Raw genomic sequence first — 20,447 nt, 5'->3', positions numbered from 1 at the left:
AACTCTGGCTGGAGAGCACAGCATGGCTGTTGCCTGAAACCAGTAGCCTAGGGCAGCAGGCTGCTGGTTTCTCTACCCTACCTGGGGGCAATCTACCCATGCAATACTCATGAGTGGAGCCCAGGCTTCTCTATGGACTTCTGTGTATCTTTCTTACAACCTTGGTTGTACAGGAGTCTTTCTGCCAATTTCCAGTTAGTTTTCAGTGAGAATTGTTCTACACGTTGCTATATTTTTGATGTGTTCGTGGGGAGAGGTGAACTCCACATCTTCTTACACCACCCTCTTGATCTCCTATCAAGAGATGCATTTAAATATAAAGGTACAGATTGGTGGAATGTAAAAAGATTTTTTAAATATGCCATGCTAACAGTAAACATAACAAAGCTGCAGAAGCTATATAATGTCAGATAAAGTAGACTTCAAGACAAAAGGTGTTACTGGACTTTCAAAAAGACATTTAGTGCTGATAAAAGGGGCAATTTATCTGGAAGACATAGCAATCATAAACATGTTTGTGACTAATAACAACCTTCAAATCACATGAAGAAAAAATTGACAGAATTAAATGGAGAAATAGACAAATCTACAGCCATAGTTAGAGATTTTCATACTTCTCTTTCAGTAACTGAAAGAATTTCTGGACAGAAAATCAGTAAGGACATAAAAGATCTGGAGAAAACTCGCAGCCACCTTAACCTGTTTGACATTTATAGAAAAATATATCCAATAGCTGCAAAATAACACCTTTTTTCAAATGCACATGGTACGTTCACTAACTTAGACCATATTCTGGGCCACCAAATAAGTGTCCATAAACTTTCTTTTTTTTAATTAAGTAATTTATTTTTAAAATTAATTAATTAATTTGGCTGCATTGGATCTTAGTTGTGGCACGTGGGACCTTCATTGCGGCATGTGAGATCTTTCGTTGCGGTGTATGGGCTCTTCATTGCAGCACGCGGGCTTCTCTCTAGTTGTGGCGCATGGGCTCTATAGTGCTTGGGCTCAGGAGTTGTGGTGCACAGGCTTAGTTGCCCCATGGCAGGTGGGTTCTTATTTCCCCAGCCAGGGATCGAACTCTTGTCCCCTGCATTGGAAGGCAGATTCTTAACCACTGGACCACCATGGGAGTCCCTTCATAAACTTTGAAAGATTGAAATTGCACTATGTTCTCTGACCACAATCTAATTCAGCTAGCAATCAATGACATATAGAAAGTCCCTAAATATTTTAAAATTAAACAACATACTTATAAATAACCCATCAGTCAAAGAAGAAATCACAAAGAAAATTAAGTATTTTTAACTGAATGATAATGAAATACATTAAAACTTGTGGGATACAGCTAAAGCAGTGCTGAGAGGGAAAGGTATAACTTTCAGTAGTTGTATTAGAAAAAAGAAAGGTAAAATCGGTTACTAAGGTACTAACTTAAGAAGTTGGGGAAAACAAGAACAAAATAAGCTTAAAGTATATGGAAGAAAGGAAACAATAAAGATTGAGAACCTCGGGGGGATTGGTGGTTGTAGTGTTGCACAAGAGTCAAACATATGTATACCCTCATGACCTGGCAGTTTCACTCCCAGGTATATACCTAAGGGGAATGAGACCATATTTCCTCAAAAGCCTTGTACAAGAATGCTCATAGCATCATTATTTGTAATACCCCAAACTGAACACTACTTAAGTGCCCATACATAGTAGAATGGATAAATAAATTTTGTCATATTCACACAGTGAAATACTATTTAGCAATAAGGTTAAACAGACTATAGTTCTTTACTTATAAGTAACAAATATAGCTAAATTTTACAAACATAATTTGAGTAAAAAAAGTCAGACACAAAAGAGCATAAAGTTCAGACATGGCTGAAACTTGTATATGCTGGTTAAAAGCCAGTATGGTGCTCACCCTTAGTGGGAGATCATGAATGGAACTGGATCTGAGGGGGACTTCTGAAGAGTTAGTAATGTTTTGTATCTTAATCTGGGTACCAATTACATGGATGTGTTCAGATGTGAAAATTGATTGAGCTATACTGTGTGTATTTTTCTGCATGTATGTTATATTTCAGTAAAAAGACAAAAGAAAAAATTCATGGATAATAATTACAGCAAAACTAAGTGACAGTGTATCCCCATGAAACTCAAAATAAAAACAGGTAAGGGCAGATCATGCATAGCCACAAGATCAACAAGGAATGAACATCTGTGTAGGAGAAAGCACAAGGAGTTGACGGACCATGTGAAAGACCTGACAAACAGGAGAATTCCAAAACAACAAACAAGTATTCACTAAAAAGCGTGGCATTCTGACAAGTGTGAGGTGGTATCTCATTGCATTTGAGGTGGTTTTGATTTACATTTCCCTTATGATTAATGATGTTGAGTACCTTTTCATGTGCCTGTTGGCCATCTCTGTGTCTTCTTTGGAAAAATATCTATTCAGGTCTTCTGCCCATTTCTTATTCAGATTGTTTGTACTGAGTTGTATGAGTTCTTTATATATTTTGGATATTAACCCCTTAACAGATGTATTATTTGCAAACATCTTCTCCCATTCAGTTAAGTTGCCTTTTTGTTTTGCTGATGGTTCCCTTTGCTGTGCCAAAGTTTTTTAGCTCCGTATGGTTCCGTTTGTTTATTTTTGGTTTTGTTGCCATTGCCTGAGGAGACAGATCAAAAAAAATATTGCTAAGACCAATTTCAAAGAGCATACTGCCTGTGTTTTCTTCTAGATGTTTTATGGCTTCAGGTCTTACATTTAAGTCTTTAATTCATTTTGAGTTTATTTTTGTAAATGATGTGAGAAAATGGTCTAGTTTCTTTTACTTGTAGCTCTCCAGTTTTCCCAACACCACTAAGCCATAAAAATGAATGAAATCTTGCAATCTATGACAACATGGATGGACCTGGAGGGTATTATGCTAAGTGAATAAGTCAGACAGAGAAAAATAAAACAAATGAGTCCTAAAAAACCCAGAAACAGACTCATAGATACAGAGAACAAACTAGTGGTTGAGAGAATGGGAGGATTGGTGAAATAGGTGAATGGGATTAAGAGATACAAATTACCAGTTATAAAATAAATAAGTCACAGGGATGTAATGCACAGCACAGGGAATATAGTCAATAATATTAAATTAACTTTGTATGACACATAATTGATACAAATATAGAATCACTATGTTGTACATCTGAAACAAATATTATATTGTATGTCAACTATACTTCAATTAAACATTTTTAATGAAAAAAATAGAAGTGTGGCAGTTCGGTTTAAGAACATTAGTTGAAATGGGAGAGATTTTGCCCTCCAATAAAAACTGAATGAATACAAGGAACCTGTGGTCAGAAGGTCTGAAAGGGATGGAGCAAGCTAACCCTTAATGAACTCTTGAAAATGAGCCACCAGATCTCCCGACTCATACACAGTCCCACACTGAGGAGAAATTGCTGAGAATAGAATTCAAATTGAGCAGAACAGGGACAAAAAAGAATAAGGAAAGAAAAGGTCTAGATAAGAATGGGAGAGAGGACCAGAACCAAGAACTCTAATGAAGCAAGTCATCGTATTCCTTTAACATACATAAAAACAGCAGAAAGGGAGCCTCTGTGAAGTTAGAAAAGCCACCCTGAACCATAGTTCTTTCTAAAAGTTCAGGAAAGCTTAGCACACATAAGAATGAGCAACAGATTGTGATGATGGTTGCAGAGTTCTGAATATACTAAAAACCACTGAATTGTGCATTTTAAATGGGTGAATTTTATGGTATGTGAAAAATATCTCAATAAAGCTGTGAGAAAAATGAATGGAAAATTAATCAAGGTCAGATCCCACACAAAATTATTATAAGGAGAAAAAGGAGAGAATCAAAAGCATTCCATGTTGCTTATCTATTTTATGTATAGTAGTTTGTATCTGTTAATCCCATACTCCTAATTTGTCCCTCCTTCCCTCTCTGCTTTGGGAACCATAAATTTGTTTTCTATATCTGTGAGTCAGTTTCTGTTTTGTATATAGTTTCATTTGTATTATTTTTTAGATTCCACATGTAAGTGATATAAAGGATATAAACTGAAAAAACATATATATATATATACATAACTGAATCACTTTGCTGTACACCTGAAACTAACACAGTATTGTAAATCAACTATACTTCAACTAAAAAAAAAGAGAAAAAGGGGGAAAAAATTCCAGAAAGACACGTTCAGAAAACAACAAATTTAAAATATACTGTTTAAAAATGAGTTGGAAGACATTAAGAAAATTAAATAAGACATGAAAGAACAATACAAAGCAGGATTAGAAAAACTCAGAAATGTAGTGACAACTTGGGGGAAGTAAGAAGAAAGAATCACTTGAGAAATGAAGGCTGAGGGACTTCCCTGGTGGTCAGTGGTTAAGAATCTGCCTTCCAATGCAGGGGATGCGAGTTCGATCCCTGGTCAGGGAACTAAGATCCCACATGCTGTGGGGCAAGTAAACCCATGCACTCTAGAGCCTGCATGCCACAACTAAGATCCAATGCAGCCAAGTAAATTAAAAAAGAAAAAAAAAGAGAAAGGAAGGCTGGGACTTCCCTGGCGGTCCAGTGGTTAAGACTTCATTCTTCCACTGCAGGGAGCACAGGTTCGATCCCTGGTTGGGGAATTAAGATCCCACATGCCATGTGGTGTGGCCAAAAAATAAAAATAAAAATAATAAAGATGAAGGCTAAGGCAGAACACTCTTTGACATAAATCGTAACAATACTTTTATGGATGTCTCCTCAGACAAAGGAAACAAAAGCAAAAATTAACAAGTGGGACCTAATTAAACTTAAAAATTTTCGCACAGCAAAGGAAACCAACAACAAAATGAAAAGGTAACCTACAGAATGGGAGAAAATATTTTGCAAATGATATGCCCAATAAGGGGTTAATATCCAAAATATATAAATAGCTCATATAACTCAATATTAAAAAAACTTAAAAATGGACAGACAACCTGAGTAGACATCTTTCCAAAGAAGATATACAGATGACCAACAGGAACATGAAAAGATGCTGCTCATCAACATTGCTAATCATCAGAGAAATGCAAATCAAAACCATAATGAGATATCACCTCACACCTGTCAGAATGGCTATCATCAAGAAGTCTACAAATAACAAATGTTGGCGAAGATGTATGGAAATGGAAACCCGACTATGCTGTTGGTGGGAATATAAATCGGTGTAGCTACTATGGAAGGCAGTGTGGCAGTTTGTCAAAAAATTAAAATAGAACTACCATATGATCCAGCAATTCTACCCCTGGGTTTTTATCCAAAGAAAATGGAAACACTAATTCAAAAAGATACATGCACCCCAATGTTCATAGCAGCATTGTTTACATTAGCCAGTATCTGGAAGCAACCAAAGGTGTCCGTCAGTAGACGAATAGATATAGAAGATGTGGTGTGTGTGTGTGTATATATATATATATACATGTATATATATATATATGTATATATATATATATGTATATATATATATGTATATATATATATGTATATATATATATATGTATATATATATATATATACAGTGGAGTATTAACCCTAAAAAGAGTGAAACTCTGCCATTTTCAACAACATGGATGGCCCCTAGAGGGTATTAGTGCTTAGTGAAATAAGTCGGAGAAAGACAAATACTGTATGATATCACTTATATGTGGAATCAAAAAAAAATCTAATAAAAAATATAACAGAACCAGACTCACAGATACAGAGGACAACCTAGTGGATACCAGTGAGGAGAGAAAAGGGAGGGAAGGGCAAGATGGTAGGGGATTAAGAGGTACCAGCTACTATGTATAAAATGAATAAGCTACAAAGATACATTGTACAGCACAGGGAATATAGCCAATTTTTTTTTAACATCTTTATTGGAGTACAATTGCTTTACAATGGAGTGTTAGTTTCTGCTTTATAACAAAGTGAATCAGCTATACATATACATATATCCCCATATCTCTTCCCTCTTACATCTCCCTCCCTCCCACCGTCCCTATCCCACCCCTGTAGGTGGTCACAAAGCACCAAGCTGATCTCCCTGTGCTATGCGGCTGCTTCCCACTAGCTATTGGTTTTACATTTGGTAGTGTATGTCCATGCCACTCTCTCACTTTGTCCCAGCTTACCCTTCCCCATCCCTGTGTCCTCAAGTACATTCTCTAGTAGGTCTGTGTCTTTATTCCCATCCTGCCCCTAGGTTCTTCATGACCTTTTTTTTAAAATTTTTTTAATATACCGTATATATGTGTTAGCATATGGTATTTGTATTTTTCTTTCTGACTTACTTCACTCTGTATGACAGATCTAGGTCCATCCACCTCACTACAAATAACTCAGTTTCCTTTCTTTTTATGGCTGAGTAATGTTCCATTGTATATATGTGCCACATCTTTATCCATTCATCTGTTGATGGACACTTAGGTTGCTTCCATGTCCTGGCTATTGTAAATAGAGCTGCAATGAACATTGTGGTATGTGACTCTTTGAATTATGGTTATCTCAGGGTATATGCCCAATAGTGGGATTGCTGGGTCGTATGGTAGTTCTGTTTTTACTTTTTTAAGGAACCTCCATACTGTTCTCCATAGTGGCTGTACCAATTTACATTCCCACCAAGAGTGAAAGAGGGTTCCCTTTTCTCCACACACTCTCCAGCATTTGTTGTTTGTAGATTTTCTGATGATGCCCACTCTAACCGGTGTGAGGTGATACCTCATTGTAGTTTGGATTTGCATTTCTCTAATAATTAGTGATGTTGAGCAGCTTTTCATGTGCTTCTTGGCCATCTGTATGTCTTCTTTGGAGAAATGTCTGTTTAGGTCTTCTGCTCATTTTGGATTGAGTTGTTTGTTTTTTAATATTGAGCTGAATGAGCTGTTTATACATTTTGGAAATTAATCCTTTGTCCGTTGATTCGTTTGCAAATATTTTCTCCCGTTCTGAGGGTTGTCTTTTCATCTTGTTTGTAGTTTCCTTTGCTGTGCAAAAGCTTTTACGTTTCATTAGGTCCCATTTGTTTATTTTTGTTTTTACTTCCTTTCTCTAGGATGTGGGTCAAAAAGGATCTTGCTGTGATTTATGTCATAGAGTGTTCTGCTTATGTTTTCCTCTAAGAGTTTGATAGTGTCTGGCCTTACATTTAGGTCTTTAATCCATTTTGAGTTTATTTTTGTGTATGGTGTTAGGGAATGTTCTAATTTCATTCTTTTACATGTAGCTGTCCAGTTTTCCCAGCACCACTTTGAAGAGGCTGTCTTTTCTCCGTTGTGTATTCTTGCCTCCTTTATCAAAAATAAGGTGACCTATGTGCATGGGTTTATCTCTGGGCTTTCTATCCTGTTCCTTTGATGTGTATTTCTGTGTTTGTGCCGGTACCATACTGTCTTGATAACTGTAGCTTTTTAGTCTAAACTGAAGTACGGGAGTCTGATTCCTCCAGCTCCGTTTTTCTTTCTCAAGATTGCTTTGGCTATTCCGGGTCTTTTGTGTTTCCATACAAATTGTGAAATTTTTTGTTCTAGTTCTGTGAAAAATGCCAGTGGTAGTTTGATAGGGGTTACATTGAATGTGTAGATTGCTTTGGGTAGTAGAGTCATTTTCACAATGTTGATTCTTCCAGTCCAAGAACATGGTATATCTCTCCATCTATTTGTATCACCTTTAATTTCTTTCATCAGTGTCTTATAGTTTTCTGGGTACAGGTCTTTTGTCTCCTTAGGTAGGTTTATTCCTAGGTATTTTATTATTTTTGTTGCAGTGGTAAAAGGGAGTGTTTCCTTAATTTCACTTTCAGATTTTTCATCCTTAGTGTATAGGATTGCAAGAGATTTCTGTGCATTAATTTTGTATCCTGCTACTTTACCAGATTCATTGATTAGCTCTAGTAGTTTTCTGGTAGCATCTTTAGGATTCTGTATATGTAGTATCATGTCATCTGCAGTAATAGCTTTATTTCTTCTTTTCTGATTTGGATTCCTTTTATTTCTTTTTCTTCTCTGATTGCTGTGGCTAAAACTTCCAAAACAATGTTGAATAATAGTGGTGAGAGTGGGCAACCTTGTCTTGTTCTTGATCTTAGTGGAAATGGTTTTAGTTTTTCACCATTGAGGACGATGATGACTGTGGGTTTGTCATATATGGCCTTTATTATGTTAAGGTAAGTTCACTCTATGCCTACTTTCTGGAGGGTTTTTATCATAAATGGGTGTTGAATTTTGTCAAAAGCTTTTTCTGCATCTATTGAGATGATCATATGTTTTTTTATTCTTCAATTTGTTAATATGGTGTATCACATTGATTGATTTGCATATATTGAAGAATCCTTGCATTCCTGGGACAAACCCCACTTGATCATGGTGTATGATCCTTTTAATGTGCTGTTGGATTCTGTTTGCTAGTATTTTGTTGAGGATTTTTGCATCTGTGTTTATCAGTGATATTGGCATGTAGTTTTCTTTGTGACATCTTTGTCTGGTTTTGGTATCAGCTTGATGGTGGCCTCGTAGAATGAGTTTAGGAGTGTTCCTCCCTCTGCTATAGTTTGCAAGAGTTTGAGAAGGATGGGTGTTAGCTCTTCTCTAAATGTGTGATGGAATTCGCCTGTGAAGCCATCTGGTCCTGGGCTTTTGTTTGTTTGAAGGTTTTTAATCAGAGTCTGAATTTCAGTGCTTGGAATTGGTCTGTTTATATTTTCTGTTTCTTCCTGGTTCAGTCTCGGAAGGGTGTGCTTTTCTAAGAATTTGTCCATTTCTTCCAGGTTGTCCATTTTATTGGCATATAGTCGTTTGTAGTAATCTCTCATGATCCTTTGTATTCCTGCAGTGTCAGTTTTTTCTCCTTTTTCATTTCTAATTCTATTGATTTGAGGCTTTTCCCTTTTTTTCTTGATGAGTCTGGCTAATGGTTTATCAATTTTATTTTCTCAAAGAACCAGCTTTTAGTTTTATTGCTGTTTGCTATTGTTTCCTTCATTTCTTTTTTCATTTATTTCTGATCTTTATGATTTCTTTCCTTCCGCTAACTTTGGGGTTTTTTTTTTTGTTTTTCTTTCTCTAACTGCTTTAGGTGTAAGGTTAGATTGTTTATTTGAGATGTTTCTTGTTTCTTAAGTTAGGTCTGTACTGCTATAAACTTCCCTCTTGGAACTGCTTCTGCTGCATCCCATACGTTTTGGGTCATCATGTTTTCATTGTCATTTGTCTCTAGGTATTTTTTGATTTCCCCTTTGATTTCTTCAGTGATCTCTTGGTTATTAAGTAGTGTATTGTTTAGCCTCCACATGTCTGTATTTTTTAGTTTTTTTCCTGTAATTGATATCTAGTTTCATAGCGTTGTGGTCAGAAACCGTACTTGATACGATTTCAATTTTCTTAAATTTACCAAGGCTTGATTTGTGACCCAAGATATGATCTTTCCTGGAGAATGTTCCTTGAGCATTTGAGAAGAAAGTGTATTCTGTTGTTGTTAGATGGAATGTCCTATAATTATCAGTTAAGTCCATCTTGTTTAATGCATCATTTAAAGCTTGTGTTTCCTTATTTATTTTCATTTTGGATGATCTGTCCATTGGTGAAAGTGGGGTGTTAAAGTACCCTACTATGATTGTGTTACTGTCTATTTCCCCTTTTATGGCTGTTAGCATTTGCCTTGTGTATTGAGGTGCTTCTATGTTGGGTGCATAAATATTTATGGTTGTTATATCTTCCTCTTGGATTGATCCCTTGATCATTATGTAGTATCGTTCTTTGTCTCTTGTAATAGTCTTTGTTTTAAAGTCTATTTTGTCTGATATGAGAATTGGTATGCCAGCTCTCTTTTGATTTTCATTTGCATGGAATATCGTTTTCCATCCCCTCACTTTCAGTCTGTATGTGTCCCTATGTCTGAAGGGGGTGTCTTGTTTTTGTATCCATTCTGCCAGTTTGTGTCTTCTGGTTGGAGCCTTTAATCCATTTACATTTAAGGTAATTATTGATATGTATATTTCTATTACCATTTTCTTAATTGTTTTGTGTTTGTTATTGTAGGTTTTTTCCTTCTCTTTTGTTTCCTGCCTAGAGAAGTTCCTTTAGCATTTGTTGTAAAGCTGGTTTAGTGGTGCTGAGTTCTCTTAGCTTTTGCTTGTCTGTAAAAGTTTTAATTTCTCTGTCAAATCTGAGTGAGATCCTTGCTGGGTAGAATAATCTTGGTTGTAGGTTTTTCCATTTCAGCACTTTAAATATGTCCTGCGACTCCCTTCTGGCTTGCAGAGTTTCTGCTGAAAGGTCAGCTGTTAACTTTATGGGGATTCCCTTGTATGGTATTTGTTGTTTTTCCCTTGCTGCTTTTAATATGTTTTCTTTGCATTTTATTTTTGATAGTTTGATTAATATGTGTCTTGGCATGTTTCTCCTTGGATATATCCTGTATGGGACTGTCTGTGCTTCCTGGACCTGATTAACTATTTCCTTTCCCATGTTAGGGAAGTTTTCAACTATAATCTCTTCAATTATTTTCTCAGTCCCTTTCTTTTTCTCTTCTTCTTCTGGGACCCATATAATGCTATTGTTGGGGCGTTAAATGTTGTCCCAGAGGTCTCTGAGACTGTCCCCAATTCTTTTCATTTTTTTCCTTTATTCTGCTCTGCAGTAGTTATTTCCACTATTTTATCTTCCAGGTCACTTATCCATTCTTCTGCCTCAGTTATTCTGCTATTGATCCCTTCTAGAGAATTTTTAATTTCATTTATTGTGTTCATCACTGTTTGTTTGCTCTTTAGTTCTTCTAGGTCCTTGTTAAATGTTTCTTGTATTTTCTCCATTCTATTTCCAAGATTTTGGATCATCTTTACTATCATTACTCTGAATTCTTTTCAGAAATACATAGACTGCCTATTTCCTCTTCATTTGTTTGGTCTGGTGGGTTTTTACCTTGCTCCTTCAACTGCTGTGCATTTCTCTGTTCTCATTTTGCTTAACTGACTGTGTTTGGTGTCTCCTTTTTGCAGGCTGCAGGTTCTTAGTTCCCATTGTTTTTGGTGTTTGCTCCCAGTGGGTAAGGTTGGTTCAGTGGGTTGTGTAGGCTTCCTTGTGGAGGGGACTAGTGCCTGTGTGCTGGTGGATGAGGCTGGATCTTGTTTCTTCTGGTGGGCAGAACCTCGTCCGGTGGTTTGTTTTGGGGTGCCTGTGACCTTATTTTGATTTTAGGCAGCCTCTCTGCTAATGGGTGGGGTTGTGTTCCTGTCTTGCTAGTTGTTTGGCATAGGGTGTCCAGCACTGTAGCTTGCTGGTCGTTGAGTGGAGCTGGGTCTTGGTGTTGTGATGGAGATCTCTGGGAGATTTTTGCCATTTGATATTACATGGAGCTGGGAGGTCTCTGGTGGACCAGTGTCCTGAGCTCGGCTCTCCCACCTCAGAGGCACAGCCCTGATTCCCGGCTGGAGCACCAAGACCCTGTCATCCATAAGGCTTAGAATAAACAGGAGAAAGAAAGAAAGAAAAAATAAAATAAAGTTATTAAAATAAAAAATAAATATTAAATGTTTTTTTTTAATTTAGAAAAGTAGTAAAAGAAAAGAGAAAAGAAAGAAGAGGGCAACCAAACAAAACAAATCCACCAATGATATCAAGCGCTAAAAGCTATACTAAAAAAAACCAAAAAAAACGGACAGACCGAACTCTAAGACAAATGGTAAAAGCAAAGCTGTACAGACAAAATCACACACAGAAGCATACACATACCCAGTCACAAGAAGAGAAAAAGGAAAAATATATATATATCGCTGTTCCCAAAGTACACCACCTCAATTTGGGATGATTCATTGTCTATTCAGGTGTTCCAGAGATTCAGGGTACATCAAGTTGATTGTGGAGATTTAATCCGCTGCTCCTGAGGCTGCTGGGAGAGATTTCCCTTTCTCTTCGTTGTTCGCGCAGCTCCTGGGGTTCAGCTTTGGATTTGACCCTGCCTCTGTGTGTAGGTCGCCTGAGGGCATCTGTTCCTGCCCAGACAGGACGGGGTTAAAGGAGCAGCTGATACAGGGGATCTGGCTCACTCAGGTCGGGGGCAAGGAAGGGTATAGATGCAGGGCGAGCCTGTGGTGGCAGAGGCTGGCATGACGTTGCACTAGCCTGAGGCGTGCCGTGTGTTCTCCCAGGGATGTTGTCCCTGGATCAGGGGACCCTGACAGTGGCGGGCTGCACAGGCTCTTGGGAGGGGAGGTGTGGATAGTGACCTGTGCTTGCACACAGGCTTCATGGTGGCTGCAGCAGCATCCTTAGAATCTCATGCCCGTCTCTGTGGTGCACGCTGATAACCTTGGCTCACGCCCATCTCTGGAGCTGCTTTAAGTGGCGCTCTTATTCCCCTCTCCTCACGGACCATGAAACAAAGAGGCAAGACAAAGTCTCTTGCCTCTCCGGCAGTTCCAGACTTTTTCCCGGTCTCCCTCCGGCTGGCTGTGGCACACCAGCTCCCTTCAGGCTGTGTTCACGCAGCCAACCCCAGTCCTCTCCATGGGGTCTGACTTCCAAAGCCCGAGCCTCAGCTCCCAGCCCCCACCCACCCCGGCGGGTGAGCAGTCAAGCCTCTCGGGCTGGTGAGTGCTGGTCAGCACTGATCCTCTGTGCGGGAATCTCTCCACTTTGCCCTCTGCACCCCTGTGGCTGTGCTCTCCTCCGTGGCTCCGAAGCTTCCCCCCCCCACCCCCATCTCTGCCAATGGAGGGTCTTCCTAGTGTGTGGAAACCTTTCCTCCTTCACAGCTCTCTCCCACTGGTGCGGGTCCCATCCCTATTCTTTTGTCTCTGTTTTTTCTTTTTTCTTTTGCCCTACCCAGGTACGTGGGGAGTTTTTTGTCTTTTGGGGGGTCTGAGGTCTTCTGCCAGCGTTCAGTAGGTGTTCTGTAAGCGTTGTTCCACATGTAGATGTATTTCTGTTGTATTTGTGGGGAGGAAGGTGATCTCCACTTCTTACACTTCCACCATCTTCCCAATATTTTATAATAACTCTAAATGGAATATAATATATAAAATATTAAATCAACATGTTGTACACCTGAAACTAATATTGTACATCAGTTAGACTTCAATTTGAATAAAAGAAAAGAAATGAAGGCTAAACTAGAAGAAAACAAGAATGATTGAATATAGCAGAAAATGCCTTTCTGAAGTAAAAAGGAAAATGTTTTAAATCAAAAAGAGGCAAAGATGAACAGACTTCTAGAAAAAGTGACAAATATGAAAGATAGCAAAGAACACCTGACATATAGATAATAAGATTATCTAAAGAAGGATACCGAAGCAAGGAAAAAGAAAAAAATGCTTAAAACTAATATTGGATGGACCTAGAGACTGTCATACAGAGTGAAGTAAGTCAGAAAGAGAAAAACAAATATCATATGCTAACGCACATATATGGAATCTAAAAAAACAGTACTGATGAACCTAGTGGCAGGGCAGGAATAAGACGCAGATGTAGAGAATGGACTTGAGGATATGTTGGGGGAGAAGGGTAAGCTGGGATGAAGTGAGAGAGTGGCATGGACATATATACACTACCAAATGTAAAATGGATGGCTATTGGGAAGCAGCTGCATAGCACAGGGAGATCAGCTCAGTGCTTTGTGACCACCTAGAGGGGTGGGGTAGGGAGGGTGGGAGGGAGATGCAAGAGGGAGGGGATATGGGAATACATGTATACATAAAGCTGATTCACTTTGTTGTACAGCAGAAACTAACATAACATTGTAAAGCAGTTATACTCCAATAAAGATATTTTTTTTTAAAAAACTAATATTGAGGAAACTTTAGATTGCTTTTAAAAAGCACACCGCGTACCTAAGAATTTTGCTCCAGAATGACCAACAGCAAGACACATTCTAATAAAATTACTAGACTTTTTTTAAAAAAAGCAATGCCTTGGCTACTTCAGCAAAAACAGCAGGTGGGTTGTAAAGGAAGGAAAATTCGATCATCTTCAAACTTTTTGACGCCAACACTTTATGCCAGAAGAAAATGGAGTAACATTTAAGACACTCAAGGGGAAAAAATGTGAGCCAAGAACATTATATCCGGTAAAACTGACTTTTAGGTATAAAGGGTACAGGTATTTATCAACATACAGGAAGTCAGGAAATATTGGTCCCATGATCCCTTTCTGAGAAATTTGCTAGAGAATGAGCTTAAGACAACCAAAGTGATGCTAGAGACATTGATATAAGTACTATCAGTCAGCATTAAATACATAGTTACTTGTAGAACTAAGACTAAATGAGATTTGAAAGAGAGAAAGTAATAATGCCTATATGCCCAGTGCTCTGGTAATGTAGATCTCCCCATGGAGAAATGGGGAAAGAATATGCAAAAAAAAGAACTGTTCTCAGCAATTATATTGGTAACAGTATTAGTGTTATTCCAGGACTGTGTAATGTGAGATAATATTAACTGAGTAATTATGAGATATTCAAATTCCATCATCCTCTGTCTTTGAGAGCTAAGACTTTTAGTGTGGAAGAATACAGATGTAACTCAAAAGAATTTGAGTTAGAAACAAAACACCCCTGTAGTCCTGAATATGAACTCATGAGAAATTTTATTGAAAAGTACACACACACACACACACACACACACACACACTTTTGCTTTTTCCGCTGAAAAGGCTTAGAAACAATGACCAGCCCAGAAGCAATGAGCACACCTAGTAACCCAGGTTCTGTTCTTGAAATACCATTCCCATTAAAATAAACCAGGATGTCTTAGAGAAATAGCTAATTCCAAGTTTGCAGCAGGAAATAAATAAGATGAGCTTGGAACATCTTGTCATAAAGGATAGGAAAGAAGCTTTCAAAGACTGCTATGGTCATGTCAAAAGGACTCAGAAGCCACTTTGAAGACGTTTCCACTGGCCAAAGACAGTTTGGCTTGAAAAAGGATAATTGCCAGTAGCAACGAGCACATCTAGTGCCCAAATCTTGGTTTCTAATACTATTCTCCAATTAAAGGGCTCCTTAGAGAAATGGATAATTCTAGGGCTGGACAGGGAATATACAAGATGAACCTGAAATATCTTATAGTACTAGAAAATAAAGAAGCACTCAAAAAACAATAACAACAAACAAAAAAATATTGAGGTATGTTAATGTGACACAGGGCCTTTGGAAAGAACTGTTACTGGCCAAAACTGGAAGAATGTGAGCAGGAAAATAGCAGTATTGGATTAAAACACAAGGAATAAAATGTGTCCGTGAGTCTATAGTGATAGAAATAAACGATTACATAAATAGATAGGGGCGAAGAGACCAATCTCCCCTACAGAATAATTCTAAATAATTTGTGTATATACACCTGTCTCAAGGAGATGCAGCATAACTCCTCACCCCTTAAGTGTAGGCTATGTTTAGTTACTTGCTTCCGAAGACTATACTATAGAAGGAGGGGGGAGCAGTTGGGAACCCTACAAACACTACCTGAAGTGATCCCAGTTAACATCAACAATGGTAAGTCATGTTTGTGGTGTGTAGCCTTGGTTTGATGTGATAAGGAGGAAACTTCACTGTGTTATTCTCTTCCAAAAGTCATAACCCTAGTCTAATTATGAGAAAAATATGAGGCAACCCCAGGTTGAGGGACATTCTGCAAAATACCTGATGAGTACCCCTCAAAACTGTCCAGGTCATCAAAAACAAGGAAAGTGAGAAATTCTCACAGCCAAGAGGAGATGAAGGAGACAGAGGACTAATGTAATATGGAATATTTGATGGGATTCTGGAACCAAAAAAGAAGGACATTACGTAAAACCTAAGGAAATCTGAATAAAGTAGGAACTTTAGTTGTTATGTATGTATCAGTATTGGTTCATTAGTTATGACACACAAACCATAGGAATGTAAGATGTTAACAATAAGGGAAATTGGGTACAGATGTATAAGAACTCTGTACTATCTTCTCAATTTTTCTGTAAATTAAAACTAAAATTAGAAAGCTTATTTGAATATTTTTTAGAAATCATTGCAATTCATTGAAACCCATCAAATATGTTTAAATCCATGAGTTCATAACTATAGTTAAAACAAAAATTGTTCAATTTCAGAGGATGATAAGGAACCAATTTATTACCTTGAGAAATGGTAAATTAAAGCAGAGGAATCAAGCATTAATCTTGTTTTCTTTTCCTGTAAATAGTAGTAGGTGAGGGAAAGCCTCTCTTTATAAAAAGCATTCTACTTAATAAAAAAGGAAATGTTAAAGAGTATCACCATTTTGAAACCCTGGGAAAATTAACGGATCTAGGCATTGAGCATCAACAGCTGCTAACATCACAACATAGGAGACACAGATACTATGTGCCACCTGCTGGGGGAGGATAGCACCACCTGTATTCACGCGAAGGGATCAACCCTGAGTCATATCAAGCTCTGTGTCCACTTGCCAATCTGCAGAAATACAGAAGAACATGTTGGACTCCATCACGACTATGCCGTCAGCAAAATCCAGATTTGGGGAAACTACAGGTCAAATGCCCCTGCCTCTTCAATAGAGAACTTGTAAGGAAAGAAAGGGCTGGAAGAAGAAACCTGTAGATTAAAACTATATTAAAATATTTGAAAATGGGTAAGACTAACCTCAAAAGCATTATGCTAAGTGAAAGAAGTCAGACACAAAAGACCACTTGTTACTTGATTCCATTTATGTGAAATGTTCAGAATAGGCAAATCTGTAGAGATAGAAGGTAGCTTGGTGATTTCCAGGGACGGAAGGAATGGGAATTAACTGCCAGTGAGCACAGGGTGTCATGTGGTAGATGCTCACGGAGAAGCTTTGGGGATGGGTACAGAAAATATATATCTCGACCCAAGTGAAGGCTATAAAGGTATAGCCTCCTTATCAAATTTTAAGTTATATATATTTTTGTGTGATTTCCAGTACCTTTTATTTTACAATAAAAGGGTTAAAAAAAGCAGAACACAAGACTCCTAAGCTGTAAGGAGAGATCAGATTCCCCACATATTTCATTCTTTATCATGGTAATGAGAGTATTTCTCGTGGGCAAATTCAAAGTAGCTAGGAAATTGTTCCTTTACCTCACAAAGGAAAGAAAAAAATCGTGCAAAAGAGACATAGTATTTGGTACACTGCATGACAAGTGCCATTTGGACCTCACACCCTGTTCCAAACGTGCAAAATAACACACATTCTTTTCTGGTAGTTTCAACTGCCACGTGATTTCCAATTTTATACACACACAGAATTGCAGAACTGTAATAAAGGAAATGGATGAAGGAGAAGTCACCTGTAGTCCCACCTCCCTGGCAAATCACAAATCATAAAACCATAAATATTTTTTACTTTAGTGTTTTTGTCAGGCGAGTGTGATAACCACTATACTATGGAAACACTTCAGTGTTTTTGGTTTGCTGGGGTTCTGTTGGTCAGTTGGTGTTTTTGTTTTCTGTTGTGAGGGATTGGCCATTTTAGCAAGAATTCTTTCCCAAAATAGAATTCATTTTGAGGGGCAACTTATATGTTTTTGCCTTCTCATGAAAACCACTCAGAGGATCCTGTCTTACTATTATTTAACATGTCACCTGTTAAGTAATAGTAAGTACTCTTCCCAGTTCTGCTGGCCCCAGGGTAGGCAGCTAGGGGTATATTCTTTGTTCTCTTGTTATGTGGTTGTATTCAGAGTGGAGCTGGGGCCCGTAACAGTCACTGTTTGCCTCACCCTGCTCTCTCATTTTTCCACTTGGGCAGAGTTCAGAACAGCAGCTCAGCGACAAGATCAGGAACAGGAGGAAGAGGATGATGAACAAGCACTCCACAGAGCTCGGGATTGGGATGACTGGAAGGACACCCATCCTAGGGGCTGTGGCAACCGACAGAACATGGGTTAGTCTCCCCACAACAAGACAGGACTACCGGGGCTTCTGTCTTCCCCACCAAGGAAAGCTGTGCAGTCTTCCCTTCCCTGGGCTCCTGCTTCAGTCGTGTACAACGAAGGCAGAGATGCTTAATCTTGCTTTGCGTTCATTAAAATGTCAAAAAATTAAGTGTGTATTTGTACCCTAGATGATGAGCCAGCAATCTTGTCTTGGCATTAGAATCCTCATCATGGTATAGTCCACTTTTCTTAAATGGAAAGAAAAGAGTACTAAGAAATGGTTCTGTATAATCAATGGCTGTATGAATTCTCTTTGAAAAAGAAAAGTGCCCTCTATCATGTGAGCCTGTGCAGAGGTATGAGTATCAGCTGCTTTCTTCCAGGGGGTGAGGGGAGGGGGTCAGCTGTGGTTCCCTGGGCTTATGGAGAGATCCTAGTCATCTCCCTTTGATGTGGGCAGTGAGTTACCCAGCATCAGAGCTGCCCAGACTGGCTGGAGCTTGCTTTCTCCTTTCTACCCCAGTGCTGTGAACTAACCCAACACTTGCTTTACAAGGGACAAGCACAAAAGCCAGGACTTGCCCTGCCACACGGCTCTATTTTCAGGAATTACAGCTGTAAATGAACAGAACATAACAATCCTATCTACCCAATCTTCCTTGCTTAAGCCATGAGAAATGAGGAAACCGATAAGGCACTATGAGAGCCATCCTTGTGTGAGCATCTGAGGCCAGGGCCTTTACTCTGGATCTATCTAGAACCCTGAGGGTAAGAGCAGCTCAGGCCATAGCCTAGCTCTTAAGTGGGCTGCTGGAAGACCAATTTGGCCCTCTTTGCCCGTGCTGTGCCATACCTGGCACAGTCCCAAGCGGTCAGTGTGCCGTGGCAGTTATTTTGCTAGTTAATAAGGTACCTGCAGTCATGCCAATAACTGGGAGTGAAGGAGGGGGGACAGCACAGATGACAAGGAAAGGTACCTACTTTCTGCGGTAAAGAGAAGACACGTCCTCAGCTCCCGGGTTGATACCCTAGAAAAGAAGCCATGTGTGAAAACAAATGATATCTATAGAAAACATACTTTTGTTCTATGTGGCTTTGGTACACTTCATTTTCTTTCAAGAAGATGACTCAGCCTTCCTATTCTAGCTTCTGCAGTCTAGCTTCAGACAGGGGTTTGAAAAGGAGACTCAGATCCCTCTCCTTTGTAGGGTGGTAAATGGAGGGCTGTCAGACGATGAATAGGACGTTATGTTTAGTGAGAGATGACAGAAGACTACCAATGATATATTTACTGCTAAACATATACTGCTTAATAAAGGATTCATGTCACCCTCACAACATAAGCTCCTGAAACTGGCAGAGCATGGATTAACTTCCCCACAGATTTGGGAAGCAAACATTCATTTGTAGTTCTCTTCCAGTTATTGCCAGGCTGCCTCTAGCAATGGCCTATTTCGTGCCCTTGAAACTCCGCCCTGAGCTCATTCCCAAAATGGGCCAGGTTGGGGTTATCCCCTTGGTCTGAGTCTATTTAAAGATGGTCCTTCCAGAAGATCCAGCCTGATGAAGCCCCCTCACATTCTGATATCTAAGAGGCAAACTAGACAAAGTGGGTTTGAATCCTGGCTTTAAAAGTTGAAGGCTGTGTGACCTTGGGCAATATAACTTCTCTGAACTGCTCCTCTGTTTTCTCTATGTTCATAGATGAGCTGTTTCTTAGGGTTTTTGTGAGAATTAAATGAATAATGGCAGCCATGATAATAGGCTGAAGAATAAGTGTTTTCATCTGAGCTCAGTGACTATGGTCTGTCCACTAGGAAGGGAAAGGGAATGGAAAGGTAGGTGTTGGAAACTCTGTTCTGTGCCAGGCACCAGACCCGGCACTTTCACATGCTATTAATACTCACAATGACCCTGCAAAATAGGTAGCATTGTCCCCATTTTGCAGATGAGAAAACAGGGCCAGAGAAGCTGAGTGATTTCTTCAAGTTCACATTGATAACAAGCTGTGCTTCTGTCATTTTCCATGTGCTTCCCAATTGCATGTGCTTTTAGTTGTGCATCTCAAAGCAGCTTAAAAAGAGGGAGCAGCTTGAAAAATCCAAACCCAAACCACCACTTATATGTTATTGGAGCTCTAGAAATTCCTTTTTAGCTGACTCACCGAAGAAAAGGTTATGCCACCCTGCTTCCCCCCTGCCATTTCCCCCTCAGATGGGGGATAAGAAGACAGAGGCGGTGAGCAAACCCATCTTCCTTCATTTTCCTCCCTAGTTCAGTCTGCCTGCCTGGCGGCTAGAGAAAACAAAAAGAGAACCACCTTCTCTACTCCCACCAGAAGAAGGCGTTTCAGGGTCCTAGAGTGAGCTGGGTGTGGTGGACTGTGGCAAGCGAGGACTCAAAGCATTCCACAGATAACAGTACTGCCTCTTCGTTTGCGCTATGCTTATTTCACGTATGCTGCGTATTTCATTCTCACAACCCGTCAGGCAGGAGATGATGCCTGCCTTCGTTTTACAGGGAAAGAAACTGGCTTGGGGAAACACAG

At 39.1% G+C, this 20,447-nt stretch overlaps 1 protein-coding gene across 1 annotated transcript in view; it reads left to right on the top strand.

The window, feature by feature from the left end:
- Nucleotides 1-18,068, top strand: part of LOC133082951 (immunoglobulin-binding protein 1-like) — a 36,661-nt gene extending 18,593 nt beyond the window's left edge. Inside the window, exon 6 of the mRNA XM_061179624.1 lies at nt 17,773-18,068. Within this exon, the coding sequence (XP_061035607.1) occupies nt 17,773-17,912 (140 nt within the window). The 3' untranslated portion in view covers nt 17,913-18,068. The remainder of the gene's footprint in view (nt 1-17,772) is intronic.
- Nucleotides 18,069-20,447: the final 2,379 nt, after the last annotated feature.

The sequence above is a fragment of the Eubalaena glacialis genome (assembly GCF_028564815.1).
Source record: "Eubalaena glacialis isolate mEubGla1 chromosome Y unlocalized genomic scaffold, mEubGla1.1.hap2.+ XY SUPER_Y_unloc_1, whole genome shotgun sequence".
NCBI lineage: Eukaryota > Metazoa > Chordata > Mammalia > Artiodactyla > Balaenidae > Eubalaena > Eubalaena glacialis.
Note: the sequence above shows the minus strand (reverse complement) of the source record. Positions and strands in the feature narration are given on the sequence as shown.